General features: G+C 57.6%; 4 protein-coding genes across 4 annotated transcripts; 2 read left to right on the top strand and 2 right to left on the bottom strand.

Moving 5' to 3' along the window:
- The first annotated feature begins 2,378 nt into the window (after positions 1–2,378).
- On the top strand, positions 2,379–5,252 carry C8Q71DRAFT_561239 (major facilitator superfamily domain-containing protein). The gene is made up of 14 exons (XM_047919366.1): positions 2,379–2,919; positions 2,980–2,999; positions 3,052–3,062; positions 3,117–3,177; positions 3,231–3,248; positions 3,302–3,560; positions 3,613–3,622; positions 3,679–4,005; positions 4,106–4,242; positions 4,301–4,372; positions 4,424–4,455; positions 4,509–4,579; positions 4,636–4,649; positions 4,703–5,252. The coding sequence occupies exons 1-14, from the start codon at positions 2,748–2,750 to the stop codon at positions 5,164–5,166; spliced, it is 1,668 nt and encodes a 555-aa protein (XP_047779823.1). The 5' UTR covers positions 2,379–2,747; the 3' UTR covers positions 5,167–5,252.
- A 414-nt stretch (positions 5,253–5,666) lies between these two features.
- On the bottom strand, positions 5,667–6,632 carry C8Q71DRAFT_754469 (uncharacterized protein). Its single transcript, XM_047923490.1, has 6 exons — positions 6,544–6,632; positions 6,379–6,481; positions 6,225–6,320; positions 6,096–6,164; positions 5,947–6,037; positions 5,667–5,887 (listed from the first exon to the last, which is right to left on the bottom strand). The coding sequence occupies exons 2-5, from the start codon at positions 6,395–6,397 to the stop codon at positions 5,994–5,996; spliced, it is 228 nt and encodes a 75-aa protein (XP_047779822.1). The 5' UTR covers positions 6,398–6,481; positions 6,544–6,632; the 3' UTR covers positions 5,667–5,887; positions 5,947–5,993.
- Positions 6,633–8,273: 1,641 nt separating this feature from the next.
- Positions 8,274–10,606, bottom strand: C8Q71DRAFT_561138 (uncharacterized protein). The gene is made up of 4 exons (XM_047919365.1): positions 9,478–10,606; positions 9,294–9,412; positions 9,107–9,236; positions 8,274–9,045 (listed from the first exon to the last, which is right to left on the bottom strand). Exons 1-4 carry the CDS (start codon positions 10,174–10,176, stop codon positions 8,527–8,529), a joined length of 1,467 nt encoding a protein of 488 aa, XP_047779821.1. The 5' UTR covers positions 10,177–10,606; the 3' UTR covers positions 8,274–8,526.
- Positions 10,607–11,292: 686 nt separating this feature from the next.
- Positions 11,293–13,071, top strand: C8Q71DRAFT_705844 (uncharacterized protein; the record flags this gene model as incomplete). Its single annotated transcript, XM_047920465.1, has 5 exons — positions 11,293–11,389; positions 11,443–12,197; positions 12,251–12,462; positions 12,514–12,892; positions 12,952–13,071. 5 exons carry the CDS (start codon positions 11,293–11,295, stop codon positions 13,069–13,071), a joined length of 1,563 nt encoding a protein of 520 aa, XP_047779820.1.
- Between the last annotated feature and the right edge of the window lie 274 nt (positions 13,072–13,345).

Below are 13,345 nucleotides of genomic sequence, written 5' to 3'. Positions count from 1 at the left end.
TTGCGCCCTGAACATTCGCGATATCTTCGCCATTCGGACCGGCTGGAATGTGCGACTCATTTCCTGCATACTTGAGGGGAGAGCAATGTCCGCTGAGGGATGATGGATGCTCGCACACTCGCTAGGTCGACACTGGAAGCCTGTGATGCATGCCACCGGATGTGGACTACGTGAACAGCGACGTCGAATGGCGATGAGGATATGCAGGTCCAGGGCAACTAGTAGTTGCTCGAGCAAGCTGGACGGTCAGCTTACTCGAGCACTAAGTTAGCAGATCTAGAACCTGGATAGGTCGTCGAGTCCCTTGAATTAGGTCAAGCGTCCAATGGACTCAGAAGTGGACGACGTCGATCACTTACGGTACTCCACCCGTCTCCGCAGCCTCGCTTCGACGCAAAGCCCAACCCGGTCTGTAAAGCATGGCATGTTATTCGTTCACGGTGATGGACCCTACCCGGCTAGAAGCGAAGGATGCGTCCTGAAATACGTCAGCGGAGCCTTGCTATCCTGGAGCAAGTTCTAGTACGCGATGCGCTGGCAGAAGCGAGTACCGGACATGCTCGAGACACAATCGCCTCTAGCGCGATGGTGGAAGAAAGCTACTGAAGTTGGAATTTGCGTGACTGGAGTATGGTAGCGGCAAGCGCGATAGCATGTGAGCACCTCCATTATGATTGTGCCTGTGGCTAGGACAGATAGACAAGATCGAACAAAGGATTTTTGGCCGCCCTACGTGCGCGCTCCAGACCAGCCGGAGGCACATCGGTATCGCTGACCCCGGCATACGGTCTCGAGCAATACCTCTGGCAGTCAGCCGTGCGTCGAATCAGATACGAAGCAGCACCGTGAGGCTGCAAACGCCAAGGAACGAGACGGACGTAACGCTTCTGCCCGGGATGGAGATACGCCATGTAGATCGCTTGCCGGGGTGCAAACGAAGGTTCTGTCTAACGGCGGTGTATCGAGACACGGTAGTTCCGGAATGTCGCGGAAGCGCACGAAAATATACATCGACGTGACGGGCGTACCTTAAGCCTCAACACAAGCCTGATGCGGCGCGGTTCGCTGAATGTGTGCTCACTGGGATGTAGGCTGGCAGGGCGGGTCGGTGTCACCAGGCACGATGCGGTTCAGCGCTGGGACACAGTGGGAGGTACGTAGCGTCTGTTGGAGGGCCGAGCGGGTCAGCACACATTTTTGTCGTAATACGCAGATATCACGCAGGATGTAAGTCTCACTAGCACCTGGAAAGGTAGTGCGTCTGCAGCTCGCGAGTGCCCGGTTGAGGAGGGCCACAACGCGAGGAGGAGGAGGAGGAGGAGATGGGTCCATTTAGCCGCGAGAATTGCCTTTTCAAGATTCAAGTATCTGGCACGTGCTATCGGCGCTAATGACTGTCCGGCGGGCCTCCGCCGCCTCCGAGGTACCTGGTTCTTACAATGTTGCACTGGTCAACTTGCTGTTACATCGTCGCTTGGCTGGACGCTACTGGCTCAGCACATCACACTGAGCAGAACTTACTGCGCACGGTATCGTCCCGGGATCTACCATGCCGTCCCTCTGGAAGGTTGCCTCCGCCCGGGCCCATCCCTGGCGTGCTCACCTGTTCCGCGGCTGCGTGCTGACCAAGAACCCCGCATAATTGGTCTTGGCGCTGTGCTTCCTGCATGGCAGCGGTTCCGACGGGACGTCCAAGGACGTCCATCATGGCATCGCGCGAGCAGATCGCACCCACGGGTCTGGATGCTTTTGAACGGCCGCGACCTGGTTGAGCACATATGTACGTCTGCCGGCCCTGGACCCCGCTCTGTGTCCGCAGACTGCGCACAGCTGACTAGATACGCTGGTGGGGCGATGCTTCTAGGGCTCTTCTCCAGGGGCGGGGTCTATGGGTGCGAGGCGGACGTATGAAAGCGATCGCATTTTGAGTGCGGGCGCGCGACAGCCGGCGTGCTGTAAACTCGAGCTCCTGATTAGATGTCAAGCCGTTATCTGATAACATTTCCACTATCAGATAAGCCGCAAAATAGACCATCGGCCCCATTCTCCATGTTGTGCCCGACACCCCGATGTTCCCCTGTGCATCATACAGGTTGGCCGAGGGCCTGTTTGTTCGCCGAAGTCTGGGCATAAAGCGCAGGAGCCTCCAGCGGCGACTCTGCAGACGACGATGCACACCTCTGAGCCGAGATTCACTGGTACACGACCACTCACCGAGATGACCGTGACGGACCGCGAAGCAGACCCACTGAAGAGGCGTCATGGTCAGAAATCACGATCAGGCCTACCATGTATGCTATAGGGATTCCCGGGGGCCAGTGCGCTGGCGCCTGCGTATTTAATTCCGACGAATGGTAAGACGCGCCTTGCTTCTGCATGCAGAGGTGGTGTTTCTTATTTCTTGCTTAGGATTAGCGGCTATTCGTGCTGTCGTCGGAACGACAGTGGAACAGCGTGCCGGGTGGTGTCGGGGGCCACCGCCGTGCTATTCTTGGGCCACGATCGCGGTCGTGCCCCGCTGAAACGCTCGTTCTGCGTGCGGCCAGCCCGCTTCGAAGGCATCTTCCCCCTTCGCGAACACAGACGCCGCTGCCGATGTCTATTCATTTGTCAATGAAGATTCAATCATTTTGGGGCCGAGTATCTGATAAGATGACCAGCCGCACCCATTTCTCTCCGTGGTTTTCCCCCCTCCCCCTCCTACCCATCCACGCGGCTAAGCACCCTTCCTTTGCTTGGATCTTGACATGGTCCTCCCGACACGCGAGCCGAGCGACTCAATCAGCAAGGAGAAGCTTTCCGAGGAGCGGGAAAGCGTCAAGGCGCTCTCATATTCGTCGTCCGAGAGTGATCCACCCAGACCTCGACTGCCCATAGGATGGCAAGTCTTGATCGGTGTCCTCACCTGCTTGTGCACGTGTGCGTACATCGTCTTCCTTCAGCCGCCCATTGTCTGACGCTTGGAACGCTTGTCTTCAGTTGGGAACCACTGGTCGAATGTGAGTGGTCTGCGCCACACCTTATTACAACGGACTCACCGTGCAAATCCAGGGTCTGATTGTGTAAGTACCGGCGAGGGGGTAACGTTGATCTGCTCATCGTCGAGCCTCCCGCAGCGCGTTGAAGACGACAATCATCAAGGAGACGCATATCAACAATTCCCAGTTCGCCACATTGGTATGCTGCTCCATGACGATATCTCAGAGCTACTGCTTACGCTTGCTCACCAGGTTGCCATCACCAATCTGGTCAGTGAAATTGGTGAATGTATGCGCACTCTTTTACTAACACAGCGAAGTAGATCAACACGTTCCTATGCATCGGGTTCGGCTTCTGCATCGACAAGTGGGGCGGCGCTCCGCTCTCCGTTATCTTCGCCGGATTCCATCTCGCAGGCTCAATCGTTATGGCAGGCGCTGCCACCAATAACCTCAACAGCTACGCCCTGTTGATCGTCGGGAAAGTCATCGCTGCCATCGGCGACGGGTCTCTCGATAATGCCCAGCACCGAATCTTCTCAACATACTTCGCACCCGGCAGGGGCTTCGCGTTCTCAATAGGCAAGTAGATTTTACGGCTGGTTTTCCCGCAGATACTGACCACACCCGTCAGGTGCCATATGGTAGCTTGTTATGCCGCATTCGTCGAGCACAGACGCCTGACGCTGTATTCTTCCAGGGGTATCGCCAACCTCGCCCAGTTCACTGGCCAATCCACAGCCAACATAATCACGGCACACTTCGGGTCGTACGCATACGCGCTCTGGATCAGCGCCGGCATCGCGGGCTTCTCCTTCGTGTGCGCCGCGACGGTCGTCGTGCTCGACCGGTACCTGCGCGCGCACTACGACATCATCGATCAGACGAACGGCAAGCTGCACAAGGGCACGCTCCGCCGGCACTTCAGCTTCCGCTCGATCCGCAACCTGCCGCTCACGTTCTGGTTCGTCGTCGCGTTCGCGGTGTTCGAGAACGCGGGCGTGCAGGCGTTCGTGTCCATCTCGACGTACGTCATGTGACCGCGTGCTTGCCTTTCGCGGACGCTGACGCGGGCTGTCACTCACTCTGTCTCTGTGCATTTTCGCACGTATTCTTCTTTGATCTAGACAATTTGCGCAGCAGAGGTTGAAGAAGGGCGCGGTCATTGGCGGATGGGTGTCGAGCTTCTATCTCCTTTTGCCCGCGTGCTTGACGCCGTTCCTGGGGATCTACATTGATTGCTTCGGCCAGCGGATCGGCTTCCGTGAGTGTCGACGACGTCGGGGTGCGATCGACGTGTGCTGACCCGCCTCGTTTGCCAGTGTTTATATCAGGACTGACGTTCCTGGTGTCGATGCTGCTGCTGAGATTCTCAAGTGCGATCCCGACTTTTAGTGAGTAGAATTCGCAATGCGTGGTGTGCTCCTGTCTAACAGATATTCCAGTCGCTGCGTATGTCTTCTACGCACTATCCCAGGTAGGGGATACTTCATGAATGTAAAGACGGTACCAGACTGATGTGGATCTCAGGCGTTCACACCAGCGCCTCAAGTTGAGATTGTGCGCAACATCATTCCTGATCCTCAGGACTACGCTACAGGGTGAGCCACCTATTAACAGCGCAGTGACCGGAGTAGCTCAAATTTTTAAACACCAGATTTGCCATTAAGAGTGGGTGCATCTAGCTCGTACCCTCGTACAGGACAACTAACCGCTTCCCACAGAATCTGTCGTCCAGGCCTCCATCGTCATCATCACGACCGCCGCCGGCAAAATGCAAGACGACACGTCCGACGACTCACTAGAGCCAGGCGTCTCGCTCTGGCTCGCATACGCCTTCATCTCCGTCGCCATCTCCGGCGGGCTCCTGGTCGTCTCGTACCTCAAGCCGTCGCTCCTCCCCGCCGCGCGCCTCTCGCAGATCAACCCGCGCGAGGTGCCCGCGGAGGTCGACCGCCTCGCGGCGCGCGCGGGCATCTCCGTGTCCAAGGAGAATTTGGACGAGGGCATGACGGAGAATAAGGAGAGGGAGAAGCGGCTGAAGGCGCCGGAGCCCGAGTTCTCGTGGGCGCGGTGGGCGTGCCTCGGGGCGGGCGCGGTGATCATCTTGATTGGTTGGGTCATTTTTGGCCTGGGCGTGTCGTGGGGCGTGCATGGGAGCGTTGTTGCGGGGACGGTGGGGGAGTGAGTAGGTATTGTGGACTGTTGGATGCAGTGACTTTGTTGTGCACACATCGAAATGAAATGCTCTGCCGGAAGCGTGGTTGTAAGCTGAAGAAGTGCGAGTATTGTGCCGACGGTTTATAGCGGGCGGTTCTTAAGCAATGAACTGGATGTAATCAATTAAGTACGAAGTCACTGACGCTATAGAGGTAGGGTGCGGGTCTACATAATGCGCAGTGTGGCTATTGTTACTCGTGTGTTCCTACCTGATGCAGCATGCGTCCTAGGCGTAGTCAGACTCAGGCTGTCATTTTCGTAAATATCCTTGTTGTGACGCCAACATATCGACTGCATTCACCACGATTCACCACGATACAGTATACGCTCCGTATGTTGTAACTTTCAGCAACGATCCCATCGTGGTAAGCCTCGTCATGATTGGATCTCGGGATATGCCGATTGATCTACAGCCGTGCTCATATTGCGCGCCACAGTAGCGACTTGACAGTACTTAGACGGTGCGAAGCTAAATTGGCACCAGCACTGGCACTCCGGCGAGGTACTGACGACATCAAGTTTCGCGGGTGTGCTGATGAGTACAGGAAAGCTGGACTCTCCGAGTCGGGCTACACTCGGATGACTTAGGCATGTTCGTGGACATGCTCAATGAATAGACACAAGTACGAGGATTCTGGTTTACACGCCGCATAACTTCACGTCCTTGCACACCACAGGTTTAAGTTGCACTGGCATGAAACATGAGCCGGCAATGGTCACAAGACAGAACTGTATGTGTATCACATACCTCTACGATGGAAGTGCGGGTCATTCCAGGGGATCTTGTGAGCTACCTCACTCCGAGTCATCCTCGAGTGCCTCGTTGTCAACGACATCACCTACGTAAGCGGCATTCAATACATTTTAGGGTGAAGGGAGGGAGGGAAGTACACTCACTCTTGCAGTACGCATAACTAAAACTGATCTCGCACGCTCGCTTGGCAAGCTCTTCGGCTATGTTGACATCTAGGACCGTCACTCGTCAGTTATCGGGCAACCGTGACGAGAGAACGGCTCGGTGTTCACCGTTGGCACCCATGGGGGCGCCCATGGCACCGCCGATGAAGGGCATGATGATAGCAGTGAAGAGTATGGCGATTTGCTTGATCTGCATGTCGAAAGCTAGATGTACCACGGTGAGGAACTGAAGGGAAGACGTGTAGGCAGGCGGCTTATATACCACGCACGGTATCATTCATTGCAATTTGGCAAACAGAGCAATACTACTGAGGGAAGATTGTGGTCGTGTGTCGGGACGCTGGGATACTGATCCAGCCCATACTCTATCAGTTTCAGAGCAACGTCGCTCGCGTGTGTAAACACAATGACAGCACTGAGAACCCACCTACTAGATGCACGAACAGTGTCATTTTCCCTCTTCTCGCATGGTGCGATCTTTTCTCATGCTCAGGGGTCCTTCAGTGTATGTCTTGTGGGATTAACGGACACTACTTACGGTGGCATCACGCTCACAGGCCCAGCGTCCGAACCTGCCAGTGCAAGATCATCTAGAGCATGGATCATGAAGCCCGGTAGTCAGCTGCTGACCCAAGTAGGATGGACGACTACCAAGAAACCCGTTCCAGGGTTTCCGCCCTCGCCATTCATGTGGTTTGATTGCGGGACGCTGCTTATTCTCCCGGTCAGGTACCCGTTGTACAAACCCTAACTGACCTCCTCATGCACTCGTGAAACGACGTCTTGAATTCTATGGGCTCGCTGGCGCTGGTCAGCGCTGGCCACGCATCAGCTGAGCCACATACCCAGTCAGGCCCTTTGGACAAGCGTGAACCACATGCAAGTCCGCGCAGCACAGTGTAAGAAGTGGATTGAGATTGAATGGATGAGATGCGCCAATAGACCCCGCAAAAATCATATAGAAGTTGGGATACGAATGTAAGCAGTTCATGGCGTAACAATCCATGGGCTCAGCGCCCAGCGCTCAGCCTCCGAACTCTTCGTCGAGCAGGACGATATGTACAAACCCGCACATGGCAGTGAAACTTTCGCAGGGGCACTCACCAATATCGTATTCTGACCTTCGAGCCTTACGATTACAATCCGGGAATGAGGGTGATAGTGGCGCCGCTGTGCGCGCGTCACGGTTCCAACGAGCTCAGACGTCACCGGGTCCGCACTGATCGCTAATTCGTCATGGCTTGTTACAACGTTTTTGGCGGATGTGCATGCCAGTGAAGCATAGCCACGCTACTGAACGCTAATAAGCACGCCCTCGTACGCTGCGATGATGATTAGCAGCATTGCGTGAGCCACTAGTGGTTGCAGGGGGTAGAGTTTCATACCTTGAATGCCAGAACCTGGGATCGATCTTCGGACATCCAGAGAGTTACCTCACTCTTCATCGTTGTCAGTGATATCCTCTGCCGAAGTACCCCTCAGTACGCGTTTGTGTCGGTACAGACGAAAAATGACTCACTGCTGCTGTAGTAGGCGTAGGTGAAGCTGATCTCGCACTGTCGCTTTGCAAGCTCTTCGACAGCCTCACCTGTGACCAACATTGATAGTCCTCGGATCGGCCGCATATGGGAGGTAAGATCTTGCCAAAGCAATAAAGAAGAGGGCTAGGATAAAGCCGCGGACACAATGGAAACCCCGTGGCGGAGAAATTTTGATACCGGTGGTGAACGTTAAGGAGCGACAGGACCGAAATTGGAAGAAGTCTAAGCTTGCTTAGCCACGCCCGTTTAGCTCGAAGCATAGGGATAGGTTGCGTAGAGATGTAATGAAGCACGGAAAGGAACACCATCCATATTCGGCTGGTCGACAGGACTGCCGCGGGCAATCGGCACCGTCGAGCTTGCTGATATCGATGCCTCCAATTCCGAAAGCATGTTGTAGCTTAGGGATTGATACACTGACGTATGAGTCAGTGGCTCATGGCTATGTAGGTTACAGGTGGACTTACACACCAGAATGCATTACGGGCCAGGTGTTGCTGTTGTCATTGCCCAAGGAGGAGGAATTGGCTGTCGACACTTGGACTCACCCCCAAATTGTAGCGAACAATGTCATATTGTACCTCAAAAGCTCTGTGAGATAAGTTGTCAGCACTGACGTCTCCACTCATGCGGGCGTACATCGCGGCGTTGATAGAGATTCAAGGCTCGTTCCCTGAAGCCAACCCGCCAGGCATTCGAGTGGTAGATGGGATACAATACCCGCAAAGCCCCTAATTCGTACAAAACGTGAAACAAACACAAATATGCGCTACAACTTTACCTAGCTGCTTCCCATCAGGCGACGACCGCTGACCGCTGCTCTGCTCGTGGCGCAACCCGCGTCCACCGGCACGCACCACGTCACTGCTCTACAACGCGCAGGTGGCGCCCTGCACCTCACCAATCTCCTTGACGCCGACCGCCCGCCACCACCGCTCCGCGTCCCCGACGGCATCGTACCCAAAGTGCGTCGCGACCTTCTGCTTCTCGTTCTCGTCGAGCTTCCTCTCCTCCCTGACGCCCTCCTCGCCCGCGCTCTTCGCCGCCGCGTCCGTCGCGCTGATCTCGGCGCTCCCCGCGACGACCTCGCCCGCCTTCTCCGGCGCGGGGGGCTGCTCAGTGTCCGCGTCCGCGTCCCCCTCCTTCTCCCCCGAGAACACGTTCCACATGCCCGCGTCGCGCTTCTCCTGCTCCGGCCCGTCCGGCATGTGCACGTAGTGCTGGTTCAGCCGGGAGGCGTTCTGCATGGCGGTCGCGCGTGGGAGGCGGAGGCCCTCGTACGCTTTGAGGATATTGGGGAGCTGGGCGACGGAGGTTATGTGTGAGAGGAGGGTGCCGAGCACGGCTGCGTCCTCAATCGCCATCGCGGCGCCTTGCGCTCGATAAGGCTACGAAAACCAGAGTCAGCCCCGGAAACTTGAAGCGGACATGCTGATGGGACGGACGTACAAGCATGGGATGGCATGCATCTCCGAGCAGCGTGAGCTTGCCCGCAGGGTGCATCCATGTCTTGAGCGGCTGGCGGTCGAGCAGTCGCCATTCAAGCGTGCTCTCGACGAGCCCGAGCAGCTTCTGCACTCTGCGTCACGTGCCTTGGTAGGTAATCGAGGATCGAAGCGAAGAAGGGGGGACGCACCTCGGCTCGAAGTCCGTGTAGCCTGCTCTCATGAGCTCCGCGCTGCCTTCTGCCGTCCATGACTCGACTGAGCCTTTGTCAGGGTGGGCCATGACGATGTTGTACAGTTCGCACGAGCGCTGGGGTGTGCCGCATCAGTCTCTTGGCGGCCGGAAAGGCACCATGGCAGAATGGATGCACTTACCACGTTGTACGCAACGATGTGCCTGCGCGGGCCCATCCACGACGTGACTTCTGGGTTCTCCACAAACGACTTCAGATCCGGGTCCTTCAGCAATAGTTCGGTGGGAATCAAAGCTCTGTACGCGGCATCCCCCGTCGGAGTGGCAGGGATCTTCTTGCCGACGACCGCCTGCTGGAGTGTGCTATGCACACCGTCTGCACCAATGACCAAGTCGCCGCGCAGGACCTCTCCGGACTCCAGCGTCAAGCTTGGCGCTTCCGGATCCACACTGACCACCTTCGAGTTAAGCCGCAGCGTTACGTGCGGCGCGACCCGTTCATAGAGCAGACGGTGGAGGTCCGCGCGGTGGACGTTGTAGTACGGCAGCTCCGGGGTCGTGACGCCCTCGCCGTTGAGTGGCGTCACGCCGATGATCTTGCCGTTGCTGTAGCGGCGGGTGACGAACCGCGCGGGCTTGACCGCGATTTTGGCGAGTGCGTCGCCGATGCCCCAGCGGACGAGGAGGCGGGTGACGTTCGGCGAGACCTGGATGCCTGCGCCGACATCGCCGATGGCCGCGGCGGACTCGATCATGGTGACTTTGTGGCCGGCGTCGGTGAGCGCGCACGCGGCCGAGAGCCCGCCGAGGCCGCAGCCGACGATGAGGATGGTGAGCGGCGCCTTCGCGGTCGGTGGCGTCGGGGGCTGGGGGGCGGACATGGTGAGGATTGACAGATAAGGACGGCCGGCGGGATTGTATCGGACGGTGCATACGCTGGGGAGCCATCACGCTGTGTTCCCAGGCTGTGTCCCGGAGGAAGTGTTCAGCCTGTGCAGCGCCGTATATATGGTGCTAGGGCGGATGAGCATGCAAGCGGTGGGCATGACGGCGAGTAGTGGGTATGCGGACGTACCGTGCGTCGGTCGGCGTCGTACCATCACGCGTGTCCTCCTACGGTGCCAACCTCCCGGAAGGAACGTCGGGGTGAGCGCTGGACGCAGCAGTCTCGGCTGAACGTAGACATGCGGGCGGGTGCGTCAGAAATTCGGTATGCGTTTTGCTCGAGTAGATGGCGGGTCAAGACGTAGATGAGGGCGGCGGACGAGTGACGGCTGTGGCAGCAAAGACTGCATCTACAGTAGTGACCGTCGCTGTACTGCTTCCCCGGCAATCATATCGTAGATCGTCATGATCGGCGCTTCCGTCGTCCGCGTCATTCGGGCATCTCAGCGACTCGCGTTCTCACTTTGCGCCCTTTGCATACTTGCATACTAACGGGTCCTTCACGAGGACACGGTGCTGTGGAAAATGCGGATCGATTCCGAAGTTTGTACGCCACGATTGTGGTGGACGTAAGGTTGATATTCAGGCGACTCTGTCCTCGGAGTACACCAAGGATTAGCGGCCTCGAAGATCTTGACCCCCATACTTCGAATTTCGCCATGTAGCAGATCAATGTGAATGTCACTTCAGTATTTGAGGCCGATGCTGCTGCAGTTCCTTCCCCACACTCAAGAATGGCCGGGTCACCGCCAGGAAAGGGAACGGTGGTGCATACGTAAGCCAAGGCGGCACCCTAACCCTGGCGTGGGTGCTACGCGCCACGACTGGTGCGGGCCTGCCGATGACGCGGCTGTGGCGGGTGGATGACGTCGCGAGGCTCCTCGTATGTCAGAGCGAGGCTCCTTGCGTGTCTGTTCGACCTGAGATGCGGGACAGTACATATATATACCCCGCCCGCCCTTCGTCGGCCCCCACTCTTTCCTTCCGCCTCTCTCACGACCTACTTCACGAACTAACGACTCTGCATTACCCTCCACTGCAACATCATAATCATGAAGCTTTCTCCCAGTCTCGTTCTCCTCGCCATGACCCTGGGCTCCCAGGCGTCGCTGTGGGGCTCCTCGTCGTCTTCCACGGCCAAGCCACAGGGTACGTCTTCACGCGACTGGACGCGTTCAAGGTTGCTTACCATTGCACCACAGTATACTCCAAATGGACACCCTCAGAGCTAATCGCATGGCTTGATTCCCGCAACGTCCCCATCCCCACCACCACTCCCGGCCCATCCGTCAACGAACTGCGGTCCCTAGTTTCTTCCAACTGGGAGACCGCCACACACACCGCCGCAGCGTGGGGCGCCGCCCAGACCGACTGGGCTGGCGACCAAGCAGGCCAGGCGCAGGCGGCGTTCTACAACTACTACGGCCACCTCAGGCAGGACGCCTTCGACACCTGGGACGAGTCGCGCCTCCGCGAGTTCCTCCTAGAGCAGGGCGTCGTCGAGCCCTCGGGCACCCGGGAGCAGCTCGCCCTCCTCGCGAAGCAGAAGTGGGCCCAGGCGTCGTCGAGCGCATCGGCATACAGTAACAGCGCGTCATCGCTGGCGAGTCAGGCGAGCCAGAGCGCGTCCAGCGCAAGCGCAAGCGCGAGCTCTCTCGGGAGCAGTGCGAACGCTCGGGCAAGCACGGTGGTGTATGGCGACAAGAAGCATCAGGCCAGCAAGAGCGCGAGCAGCGTCGTCGCCTCAGCATCCGCGCAGGTTGAGCAGGCGCTCGATGACAGCAAGGACTACATCTACTCGACGTGGGACGATAACGCGCTGCGAGCGTACCTTGAGAGCAAGGGTGTCATCGAGTCGAAGCAGCAGGCCACGCGCAACCAGTTACTTGGATGGATGCGCGACGCGTATTCGGCTGCTGTGAGCCCCGTCTGGGAGGCTTGGAGCGACTCGTACATCGTGGGTGCCTTCTCCTCAAGAAGAGTCTTGCTATATGTTGACCGTCTCTGTAGCACCAATGGCTTGTGAACCACGGCGTCATCAAGTCGGACGCACAGCAGAAGCGGGACCAGTACCTGGTGTTGATGAAGAAGTACTACTACGGCCCGCAGGAGACGGTGTGGTCGAACTGGAACGACTCGCAGATGAAGGAGTGGCTGGTTGAGCACGGCGTCATCAAGAGCAACGCGCAGGTCAAGCGGGAGAAACTCGAGAAGCTCCTTGCGTAAGTGGTAGTCCTCCTCCCCATCCAAGCTAGCGCTGACGACCAGCGCAGCGACAACTACGCACACACCCAAGACACGCTCTGGGGCACATGGGGCGACTCGGACATGCGCGCGTGGCTGATCGAGCACGGCTACCTCCGGAGCGACGCGCAGAAGACGCGGGACGAGCTCGTGAAGCTGATGCAGGACAAGTACACGGAGTACAACGCGCGCGCGGCGCCGTACCTGGTGTGGCCGGACGCGCGGCTGCGCGCGTACCTGCGCGAGCGCGGGCTATCGGAGGAGGCGGTTCCGACGGGTCGGCCGGGCCTGCTCCAGGAGGTGAGGATCCGGTACGTGCAGACGGAGTCCCGCGCTGAGAGGGTTCTGGGGAAGGTAAAGGGCGTGTTCCATGGCGCGACGGAGGCGGCGGAGGAGCAGATCGCGAATGTGAGTTGTAGCGTGCTCTACATAGGAGGAGACTGTTGCTGATGGTGTGCGTATGATAGGTGATCGAGAAGTTGACGGGTGGCGCGGAGAGCGCGAAGGGGCGGGCGGGCGAGAGCGTCGAGACGGGCGGGGACAAGCTGAAATCGGCGGGGCAGAAGATGCAGAAGACGGAGTTGTGATCGTAACACGATGGACGGGTTGCATGTCGTCTCTTGCTGTCTCGTCGTAAAATGGTACGCGTTGTCCTGCATGAATATTGTAGTGTTACCCTCCAGACGTAGTGGCATATAGTGTATTTGTACGATAGTAACTCGGATACATACGTGATCGGTGAACATAATGACACTTGGTGCATCGATACTTGGTGCAGCGATCCTGAGCGGTATAGAGGGCAGTACTGCGAGGCTTGGTGTGACGGCAGTGTGTTGACTACATCGCGAGTCATTAATTCAT

The sequence above is a fragment of the Rhodofomes roseus genome (genome assembly GCF_022264815.1).
Source record: "Rhodofomes roseus strain CIRM-BRFM 1785 chromosome Unknown C8Q71scaffold_8, whole genome shotgun sequence".
NCBI classification, from domain to species: Eukaryota; Fungi; Basidiomycota; class Agaricomycetes; order Polyporales; family Fomitopsidaceae; genus Rhodofomes; species Rhodofomes roseus.
This window is presented reverse-complemented; position numbering and strand designations above follow the sequence as displayed.

Coding starts and splice junctions, on each gene's coding strand:
- C8Q71DRAFT_561138 (XM_047919365.1), bottom strand. CDS start 10,176: ATGTCCGCCCCCCAGCCCCCGACGCCACCGACCGCGAAGGCGCCGCTC. Junction 9,237..9,293: donor TACACGGACTTCGAGCCGAG/GTGCGTCCCCCC, acceptor CACGTGACGCAG/AGTGCAGAAGCTGCTCGGGC. Junction 9,046..9,106: donor ATGCATGCCATCCCATGCTT/GTACGTCCGTCC, acceptor TGGTTTTCGTAG/CCTTATCGAGCGCAAGGCGC.
- C8Q71DRAFT_754469 (XM_047923490.1), bottom strand. Junction 6,165..6,224: donor CGCCCCCATGGGTGCCAACG/GTGAACACCGAG, acceptor TGACGGTCCTAG/ATGTCAACATAGCCGAAGAG. Junction 6,038..6,095: donor TAGTTATGCGTACTGCAAGA/GTGAGTGTACTT, acceptor CCGCTTACGTAG/GTGATGTCGTTGACAACGAG.
- C8Q71DRAFT_561239 (XM_047919366.1), top strand. CDS start 2,748: ATGGTCCTCCCGACACGCGAGCCGAGCGACTCAATCAGCAAGGAGAAG. Junction 2,920..2,979: donor CCTCACCTGCTTGTGCACGT/GTGCGTACATCG, acceptor GCTTGTCTTCAG/TTGGGAACCACTGGTCGAAT. Junction 4,243..4,300: donor CGGCCAGCGGATCGGCTTCC/GTGAGTGTCGAC, acceptor CTCGTTTGCCAG/TGTTTATATCAGGACTGACG.